The sequence below is a fragment of the Salvelinus sp. IW2-2015 genome, unplaced genomic scaffold (genome assembly GCF_002910315.2).
Source record: "Salvelinus sp. IW2-2015 unplaced genomic scaffold, ASM291031v2 Un_scaffold8303, whole genome shotgun sequence".
Taxonomy (NCBI): Eukaryota; Metazoa; Chordata; class Actinopteri; order Salmoniformes; family Salmonidae; genus Salvelinus; species Salvelinus sp. IW2-2015.
In genome coordinates, this window is record NW_019949563.1 from 1,954 (window position 1) to 12,651 (window position 10,698).

The window sequence follows — 10,698 nt, forward strand, 5'->3', positions numbered from 1 at the left end:
GAACCCTTCCCAGAGTGGCCCCCCCCCCCCCCCCGGCTCCCCCCCGGCCCCATGAAGTTAATCAGACAGAAGCAATGAACCGTTAACCCTTTCATCATAACTAACCTACATCTGTACAGGAAGTTGTGTTATTGTTGACTGCACACTAGGGTTGATATATTTGCCAGTCCAGGAAGGAACTCAATTTGGAATTTCAGTTTAGCCGACTCCTGAAGTGACCGAACTAATGGAATTGACCCCAATCCACCCTACAACACAACAGCAGGCAGCAGCAGGATTCCACCACTCCTCACAGGACAGTAACATATCTGTTTTGAAAGAGACAGTATCATTTTTAGGAGGGCAATCCCACTAAGAATTTACCGACGGCTACTGACTTTGGCCGCTTTTTCTAAATAGAATCTTGTTGTAAAGGGACAGTAGTGTATTATAGAATATCTTGTTGTTAAGAACAGTAGTATATATAGTGTATCTTGTGCATTCAATACCCCATGGAATCCTGGGTCATTAAAACCCATGGAATCCTGGGTCATTACAAACCCAATGGAATCCTGGGTCTTACAAACCCATGGAATCCTGGGTCATTACAAACCCATGGAATCCTGGGTCATTACAAACCAATGAATCCTGGGTCATTACAACCATGGAATCCTGGGTCATTACAAACCCATGGAATCCTGGTCATTACAAACCCCATGGAATCCTGGGTCATTACAAACCCCATGGAATCCTGGGTCATTACAAACCCATGAATCCTGGGCTATCACCCAGACCTGATCTAAACCCATGGAATCTGGGTCATTACAACCATGATCTGGGTCATTACAAACCAATGGATCCTGGGTCATTACAAACCCAATGGAACCTGGGTCATTACAAACCAATGGAATCCTGGTCATTAAACCCAATGGAATCCTGGGTCATTATAAACCCATGACCTGGTCATTATAACCCCATGGAATCCTGGTCATTATAAACCCCATTGGAATCCTGGGTCATCCACAAACCCAATGGAATCCTGGTCATTATAAACCCCATGGAATCTGGATCATTACAATCAGTTCAATCGGCAGCAGGTAGCCTAGTGTTAGAGCGTTGACTATAACGAAAGGTTGCAAGATCAATCCCCGAGCTGACAAGGGAAAATCTGTCGTTCTGCCCTGAACAAGGCACTAGCCATATTGAAAATAAGATTTGTTCTTAACTGACTTGCCTAGTTAAATAAAGGTAAAATAAAATAAAATACACATAACACAATCAACCACTCCTTGTCTTATTTTGACATGTGGGACGGTAAAGACTCAGATTGTTACTTTAAAAGTATGCAGACAAAACCATTGATTCAAAGTTAAACAACATACAACTCTATGCCAAGGACTATTTTAACAATTTACACTGAAGATTTCCAAAAACACATTCCTGGAAGAGCTTGGCAGATGCAAAGTTGTAAAATAATGAATAGCATCTCACATAGGTGTTCCTTTGTCCAGGTGGAAAGGGCAGTGTGGAATGCAATAGAGATTGCATCATCTGTGGATCTGTTGGGGCGGTATGCAATTGGAGTGGGTCTAGGGTTCGGGATAATGGTGTTGATGTGAGCCATTACCATCCTTTCAAAGCATTTCATGCAACAGAATGAGTGCTACAGGTCAGTAGTCATTAGGCAAGTTACCTTGTGGGTAGTAGAGTGGCAGTAGAGTAGGTAGTATAGAGGTAGCTGGTAGTAGTGAGGTAGCTGGTCAGTAGAGTCGGTAGTTATAGAGGTAGCTGGTGTAGAGTGGTAGTAGAGTGGTAGTATAGAGGTAGCTGGTAGTGAGTGTAGTATGAGTAGTGGTAGTAGAGTGTGAGTGAGTAGCTTGGTAGTAAGAGGTGGTAGTAAGTCAGAGGTAGCTGTAGTAGGTGGTAGTAGAGAGGTAGCTGGTAGTAGAGTGGTAGTATAGAGTAGCTGGTAGTAGAGTGGTAGTAGAGTGGTAGTATAGAGTGTATAGGTAGCGGGTAGTAGAATGGTAGTAGAGTGGTAGTATAGAATGGTAGTATAGAGGTAGCTGGAGTATGGTAGTGGTAGTAAGTATATAGAGTAGCTGGTAAGTAGAGTGGTAGTATAGAGGTAGCTGTAGTAGAGTGGTGTAGAGTGGTATTAGAGGTAGCTGGTAGTAGAGTGGTAGTAATGTAGGGTAGATAGAGGTAGTAGAGTGGTTGAGTAGTAGAGAGTAGTATAGAGGTAGCTGGTAGTAGAGTGGTAGTAAGTGTAGCTGGTAGTATAGAGTGGTAGTGGTAGTAGAGTGTAGTATAGAGTAGTGGTAGTAGAGTGTAGTATAGAGGTAGTAGAGGTAGCTGGTATAGAGTGGTAGTATAAGGTAGGGTAGTAGAGTGGTAGTAGAGTGGTAGTATAGAGGTAGCTGGTAGTAGAGTGGTAGTAGATGTAGTATAGAGGTAAGCTGGTAGTAGAGAGTAGTATAGAGGTAGTGGTAGTAGATGGTAGTATAGAGTAGAGAGAGGTGCGGTAGTAGAGTGGTAGTAAGAGGTAGCTGGTAGTAGAGTGGTAGTAGAGTGGGTATAGAGGTAGCTGTAGTAGATGGAGTTGTGAGTAGATGGTAGCTGGTAGTAGAGTGGTAGATGAGGTAGCTGGTAGTAGAGTGTAGTATAGAGGTAGCTGGTAGTAGAGGGTTGTATAGACGTACTGGTAGTGAGTGGTAGATATAGAGTAGTGATAGTAGGGTGGTAGTAGAGTGGTAGTATGAGAGGTAGCTGTAGTAGAGTTGTAGTAGTGGTAGCTGGTAGTAGATTGAGCTGGTAGTAGAGTGGTAGTATAGAGGGTAGCTGGTAGTAGATGTAGAGTAGAGAGGTAGTGGTAGTAGAGTGGTAGTAATAGAGGTAGCTGGTAATAGAGTGGTAGTAGAGTGGTAGTATAGAGGTAGAGGATAGTAGAGTGGTAGTATAGAGGTATGTAGTAGAGGTAGTAGAGTGGTAGTATAAGTAGATGATAGTAGGTGGTAGTATAGAGGTAGCTGTAGTAGAGTGGTAGTATAGAGGTAGCGGTAGTAGAGTGGTAGTATAGAGGTAGCAGGTAGGTATAGAGTAGCTGGTAGTAGAGTGTAGTAGAGGTAGCTGGTAGTAGAGTGGTAGTAGATAGGTAGCTGGTAGTAGAGTGGTAGTATTAGAGGTAGTGGGAGTAGAGTGGTAGTAGAGTGGTGTATAGAGGTAGCTGGTAGTAGGTGGTCGTATAGGGTAGCTGGTAGTAGAGGGTAGTTATGGTAGCTGTAGTAGAGTGGTAGTATGAGGTAGCAGGTAGTAGAGTGGTAGTTAAGAGTAGCAGGTAGTATGAGGTAGCTGGTAGTAGGTGTAGTATAGAGAGTGATGTAGAGTGTAGGATAGAGGTAGCTGTAGTAGGTGAGTGTAGGTAGCTAGATAGTAGGTAGTAGAGTGGTAGTATAGAGTAGCTGGATGAGTGTAGTAGAGTAGCTGTGTAGTGGTAGTATGAGGTAGTATAGAGTAGTGGTTAGGGTAGTATAGGTAGTAGAGTGGTAGTATAGAGGTAGCTGGTAGTAGAGGGTAGTATAGAGGTAGTGTAGTAGAGAGTAGCTAGTAGAGAGTAGTGGTAATAGATAGTGGTGTATAGAGGTAGCTGGTAGTAGATGGTAGTATAGAGGTAGTGAGTGGTAGTATAGAGGGAGCTGGTAGTAGAGTGGAGTATAGAGTAGTAGAGTGGGTATAGAGGTAGCTGTAGTAGAGTGGTAGTATAAGGTAGCTGGTAGTAGAGTGGTAGTATAGAGGTAGCTGGTAGTCGAGTGGTAGTAGAGAAGTAGCTGGTAGTAGAGTGTAGTAGAGAGTAGATGGTAGTAGAGGGTAGAGAGAGGTAGTAGAGTGGTAGTATAGAGGTAGTGAGTAGAGTGGTAGTATAGAGGTAGCTGGTGAGTAGCGTAGTAGTAGTATAGAGGTAGCTGGTAGTAGAGAGTGAGTATAGCTGTAGTAGAGTAGCTGTGTGGAGTATGAGGTAGCTGAGTAGAGTAGCTGGTAGAGAGTGGTAGTAGAGAGTAGCTGGTGTGATAGAGTAGTGTAGTAGATGTAGTATAGTAGAGAGTCAGTGTGGTAGTAGAGTGGTAGTATAGAGTAGCTGGTAGTAGGTGTAGATAGTACTGTAGAGTGTATAGAGGTAGCGTAGTGATGGTAGTAGAGGTAGTTAGAGTATATAGACGTACGTAGTAGATGTAGTAGCTGTAGATGATAGTAGATGGTAGTAGAGACAGAGTGATGGTTGTTGATAATAGCCTCTGTCTTTATGTAGATATCATGAAAAAGTCATTTCAACATTACAATGTCTACACTGAATTTCTGATCAATTTGATGTTTTTTAATGGGCAAAAAAATTGCTTTTCTTTCAAAAACAAGGACATTTCTAAGTGACCCCAAACTTTTGAACGGTCGTGTACATGCCCCTTTATTTATCCTACTGTTCTGACTTGGTGTACAGGGAGAATACTGTAGAAAGCGCCATGTTCTGAATATGTCGTTGTACATTTCAAAAGTGCTGACAAATAGTTATATTGACTACGTCCGTCCTAGCTCGCTCATTTGTCTTAATCGAAATTACAGATTGCCTCTTCTCCGCTCGTCGTCCCTTACATAGTTTGTACATCTCAATTGTCAGTAGAAACCACAATTTTAGCAGTCAGCCATGTCAGTATGTTTTATTAAAAGGCAGTAAATGAGGACGAATGAACTGTCGCTGCCAGACAAGGCTCCGCTGATAGCCAGTGTAGCAAGGTAAGATATTGGGACAGCTTTATGTTGGCCCTAACAGTTTTGTAGGCACCGTTAGTCACCGTTATAGTGCAATTTATGTATTGTTTAGTGTTGTTTGCTGCATGCAGATTTCATGCTAAAACCGCCACTGATCCAGTGGACTTCCTATCTGTTCATTGCTCAACTTCCTCCGTGTTCTATTGCTCAACTTCCTCCGTGTTCTATTGCAACTTCCTCCGTGTTCGCTGCTCAATTCCTCGTGTTCTATGCTCACTTCCCCGGTTCTCTTGCTCAACAGAGTGAACATATTTTTACGCTTTGACGTTTTCTCAGAGCTCTTTTTGTTTCTGGAGGCTTAGCAATCCATGTCCTTACGCCAGCACGTAAACAGACGCCTGATGTCCCGCCTTGCCACAGTGGAAGTATGTTCCTTGATTTCCCTGTTCTGATGTTCAGTTGCAACTCTGTGCATTTTTACAGAATAACTCCAACTGCTGGGTCTCTTTAGCAGCTAGTTTCATGGACACACTGACTTCAATGGCCTTTGCCAAGGTCAGATGACTTCAGTCAACTGTCTCTTTGTGTATCTTCACTCCGTAGCCACATACTAGTCTGTCTCTCATGACGTCCTCAGAACACTCCTTCAACACAGTTATTTAAACGCAGCAGCAAACATGTCACTGATTCTCCCTCTTTCCTGATTTCTTCTGTGGAACCTTCAGCAATAACTAGTGGTTTTGTTGAAAAGTGTCCTTTCCACAGTATCCCCGTACTTTCTACTGGCTGTCTGGCTGTACCAGGCTGCGTGGTAAATGTTTCCAAACAACCACCAGGCTCCTGATGGTCACTCAATACCTCCTCACCAAAGCAATATGTTCCTCAGTCACGTGATCTTCATTCACTTCACTCACTGACGTTTCATCTTCAAGTTCGCTCATTTAACAGTTTTTTTATTCAATAGTTAGCCTTATTTTATTTATAAATCTCCTGTATCCTGTAGTATGTGCTGTATCCTGTAATGATGTAATGTATGTGCTGTCCCTGTATATGTCGTCCTGTATGTTGCTGTATCCTGTAAGTATGCTGTATTGTGTATGTGCTGTATCGTGTATGTATGTATGCTGTATCTGTAATGTATGTGCTGTATCATGTATTGTATGTGCTGTTCCTGTATGTATGTGCTGTATCCTGTAATGTATGTGCTTATCCTGTAATGTATGTGCTGTATCCTGTAATGTATGTGCTGTATCATGTAAATGTATGTGCTATATCCTGAATGTATGTGTGTGTCCTGTAATGTATGTGCTGTATCCTGTAATGTATGGTGCTGTATCATGTAATGTATGTGCTGTATCCTGTAATGTATGTGCTGTATCCTGTAATGTATGTGCTGTATCCTGTAATGTATGTGCTGATATGTACTGAGATGCTGTATCCTGTAATGTATGTGCTGTAGATCCTGTAATGTATGTGCTGTATCCTGTAATGTATGTGTGTGATCCTGTAATGTATGTGCTGGATCGCTGTAATGTAATGTGCTGTATCATGTATGTAGCTGAATCCTGTAATGTATGTGCTGTATCTGTTTATGTAATGTATGTGCGTATCAGGTATGTGCTGTATCTTAATGAGTGCTGTTCCTGTAATGTATGTAATGTATGTGCTGATCATGTAATGTATGTTGCTGATCCTGTAATGTATTGCTGTATCATGTATGTATGTGCTGTATCCTGTAATGTATGTGCTGTATCCTGTAATGTATGTAGTATGTGCTGTATCCTGTAAGTATTGTGTTGCTGTAATGTAATGTGCTGTATCCTGTAATGTATTGACTGTATCCTCTATGTATGTGCGTCCTATGTGCTGTATCCTCTATGTATGTGCTGTATCCTGTAATGTATGTGCTGTATCCTGTATGTATTGGTTCCTGTTATGTTGGCTGTATCCTGGTATGTATCTGTATCCGTAATGTATTACTGTATCTTAAGTATGTGCTGTATCAGTAATGTATTAATTATGTGCTGTATCCTGTGATCCATCAGATGTTAGGTACTAATTTTTAAATATTATATAATCTTATAATAAATAAAATGGCTAATTTGTGCAATCAATTAGATTATTTCTCGAGATCAATTATATTCAACAAATAATGTGCAGGAGGGTAGTCTTCTTTCTAACAGAAACGATCCAGAATGAGATGGTGGATTCAACGCTCTTCTGGTGCTTTTGAGGTGGAACGACCCTGTACTAACTTCCTCCCCTCACCCTCCTCACCTCATCAATGAGTTCCGGGCGTTAGCAGTGGTGTAGTCCCCAGCGAAGAACACAAACAGACAGGACTCGTCACTCTCCTTGCGTCTGCCTCCTTTGGTCATGGGTACGATGCTGCGGGAGCCTCAGCTGAGACCCGGACTGATTTAAACTCTGACTCCGGGTCAGGGCCGGAACATGGTCCACACCACAGTGTCCTCAGGCACAGGCTCCAGTTGGTCTCCCTGAGACGGGCGTGAAGTCATGGACGTTGCTCCAGTTGTTGTTGAAGATGCTGAGGCCTGCGTCTTGAAGTGGAAGGCCAGCTCGGGGTAGTAGTACTGGAAGCAGCCGAACTTCATCCCCGTGGGCGCCTCGATGATGGGCTGAGTGGCGCAGCACAGGAACACCTCCATCTTCTGACAGCCCTGTCCTGAACTGCTGGCAGCCACCACACACTTGATATCCTTACAGTCCCTGAAGAACACACTGCCCTTCACCGGCCCATAACGAGCAGCAGTTAGAGCAGTCGTCGATGGTGATGGTGGCGGAGTGGTCCAACACGAAGATCTTACAGTTGTCACAGTCCTGGATGACAAACTGCTGTCCGTCCAGCTGCCTGGCAGACGGCCCACCGTGCATCCTTCAGGCCCGTAGCATAAAGTCCTTAGGATCAACCTGCAGGGGACAGGACAGAATCAAACCAAAGCAAATTGTATTTGTCACATACACATGGTTAGCGATGTAATGCGAGTGTAGCGAAATGCTTGTGCTTCTAGTTCCGACAGTGCAGTAATATCTAACAAGTAACCTCACAATTTCACAACAACTACCTATACACACAAGTGTAAAGGATGAATAAATATGTACATAAAATATATGAATGAGTGAGGTACAGAACGGCATAGGCAAGATGCAGTAGATGGTATAGAGTACAGTATTAACATATGAGAATGAGTAATGTAGGGTATGTAAACATTATTTAAGTGGCATGAACTTCCAACGGTGGCAAGAGGAGGACGACGGAGCGACTGCTTCCCCAGCGCGGCTCGATCCCGCTTCGCCCCCAGCCCCACCCCAGCCCCACCCCACCCCAGCGCCTCCCAGCCACCACCAGCCCACCCAGCCCACCAACCAGCCTAATGCCATCCTTATCCCGAAGTTACAGGATTTGACTTGCCAACTTCCTTGTCTACATTGTTATAACTTGCCAGAGGCTGTTCACCTTGGAGACCTGCTGCGGATATGGGTACGGCCCGGCTTGAGATTAAACTCTCTCCCCGGATTTCAAGTGCCAGCGAGAGCTCACCGGACCCCGCCAGAACGCAACACTTTCCAGGGCTTGGCCCTCTCTCTGGGCGAACCCATTCCAGGGCGCCCTGCCCTTCACAAAGAAAAGAGAACTCTCCCCGGGGCTCCCGCCAGCTTCTCCAGGATCGGTCGCATTATCGCACTGGACGCCTCGAGGCGCCCATCTCTGCCAGTCGTGAGTAGTTGGAGTCAGTAGGTCACACGACCAAGAGCTATTAAAATTCTGAAGATTACAAAATGAATGTAAAATCGTGTGAAATGAAATGGACAAACAAAAGGGTGTGCAATGTGTAGCCCACTGAGTGTACATTCTGAACCTTGTTGAGGTCAGTAGGTCACAGACCAAGAGCTATTGAATTCGAATGTAAAAAAAAGTTTGTACTTTGTTTACGCTCCCTAAATTAATTCAACTAGGAATACAAAATGCTGCTCACATTTCCACATGTTTATTAGCTTTGGAAAGCGAATTAATGTCCAACTTGAAATAAGACCATGCATTGTTTTGGCCAATTTTTCCAACATCATGACACTTATTTTGAGTTTTGGCTCAAGTGGTTTGACAGCTATTGAGGTTTGTAAGCGCGAATATCGTTGTAACTGTTTATATGCAAATCCGGTGTATCGGTACATGACCAAATTGCTGCCAAACAAAATTGTTACGTGTCGTGACTGACTTAAGCCGATAATGAGCTCTATCTATCGATAGCAGGCTAGCTAGGTGGACAAAATATACCAGGTATCACCATAACCTTGTTCGCTACGTTCTGTTTTCAAGGTAGCCAGTAGCAACAATAATGTATATAAACCCAGATAATTGGTTCACAAGCGCTTGAGAAAATCCCTGACTTGGAAAGTCTTTGGCATGTTAGCTACAGTTAAACCATGTAGCTAGTTAGTCTCCCTGGCCATGCATGCATCTCTCCATACCTTTCACGTTGTCCAGCTGTATTGTTTAGGTGGATCTCCGTTGGGTTGCATTGCTGCTGAGGGCAATGTTGTTGGCGTTGCTGGTGGTCGTGTTCTCTTCTACCTTCGTCGTAGGTTCTTTTTCGGGTGATTTTCTTTTAGGTTTTTTGGAAAACCAGCAACCCATTTTGTCCTATTAACGATAAACCACCAAAGGTGAATAGTAATATGTGACTAGAGTCTGTCCCCAGAAGTTATKTTGCCTACTTTGTAAGATATATAGYGGTATTTCTGTCTTCTAGCCACCTCAGTTTCGGGCTTATCACGCACTAAACCTGCATTTGAGCTTCCCGTTTCCTTACCCAGTCAACAGCCAATRGATACTTTGCAATCCGTTACTTAGTAACAGCGAATCACAGAACAGAAAAGGTTTGCGAGGGCGTGASCTAACTAGCAGGCGTGTCTGGGGGCAACGTGGTCAATAGCAGCCAATCAAATCAGTGTTGTGCTCTTTTTCGGGCTCGTCACTAGTTACCACAGTCACAAAGTCATAAGGCCCGCCTACTCGACCAAAACGTTCAACTCGTCTGAACACTTYTAATTATCATTTTTCACTTGCTTTWTTCAAGTGTCAAATGTCATTTTTTGTACACGTGATTTTTCCACCTGTCCAGTGTGTTTACATGTGATTAMAACGCTTSTTAAMGGCACATTTTTAGGAATGGSMTATTGTAGTTGTTTTTGGATAATTRCCGAAAACAACTTATTTGGTAGCTAACGTCACATTTTGTGATTTTTTTTTATGCATTTATGTATTGAAAAAAAGCTCATAAAGGCTTCATAACTGATAAGGTCWTGTTAAATGACTGATATTATCTCATAGATGGAAACGTATAAGATCTCTTGAACCCGTCTTAAACTGACCTTATTTTGGGCGTTTTGTCATATTTCGACCATTATCACATTTACATATGAGTAATTTAGCAGACGTTCTGGTAATATTTAGCAGAATACATATACTGTAACTCACATCTCTGGGACATCTTTTAGCATTTTCCTCACAGTAATACGCATTTTCAGTCTTTATTGGTCCTGTTACACAAATTATTAATTCATTTCTACCTGCCGCCCAATGAGAATACCTTTCATAACATGCAAGTATTGTTTAATAATTACAGATCCAATTAAAGATGATTCCCGATTAAACTGTACAACATATTTTAGTTTTTTTTGTTGTAAAAACAGATATCTCTGTTTGTATTTATAATCCTAAATCATGTTTTTTGTGTTTTTTGTGTGCCCTCCAGGGAACTCTTTATATATAATACGTGAGAGGTAATATATCAATTTATTTTACACAATGGTATCAATTTCAGAGCGTTTCTTGAGTTCATCCCTTGCCATGAGTCGCAGTTCTCATTTCTCCAGTTTATGTGCGTACATACGCATGGGTCAAAGTGTCAGTAGAGGACCGCACATTCTCCGCCA

At 42.8% G+C, this 10,698-nt stretch overlaps 1 protein-coding gene across 1 annotated transcript; it reads right to left on the minus strand.

The window, feature by feature from the left end:
- Nucleotides 1–7,017: 7,017 nt before the first annotated feature.
- Nucleotides 7,018–7,667, minus strand: LOC112079515 (protein XRP2-like; the record flags this gene model as incomplete). Its single annotated transcript, XM_024145448.2, is given in 5 exon segments — nt 7,018–7,135; nt 7,138–7,236; nt 7,239–7,304; nt 7,307–7,509; nt 7,511–7,667. Coding segments are annotated over 5 exon segments (611 nt in total), but the record flags the coding sequence as incomplete, so codon positions are not given.
- Nucleotides 7,668–10,698: the final 3,031 nt, after the last annotated feature.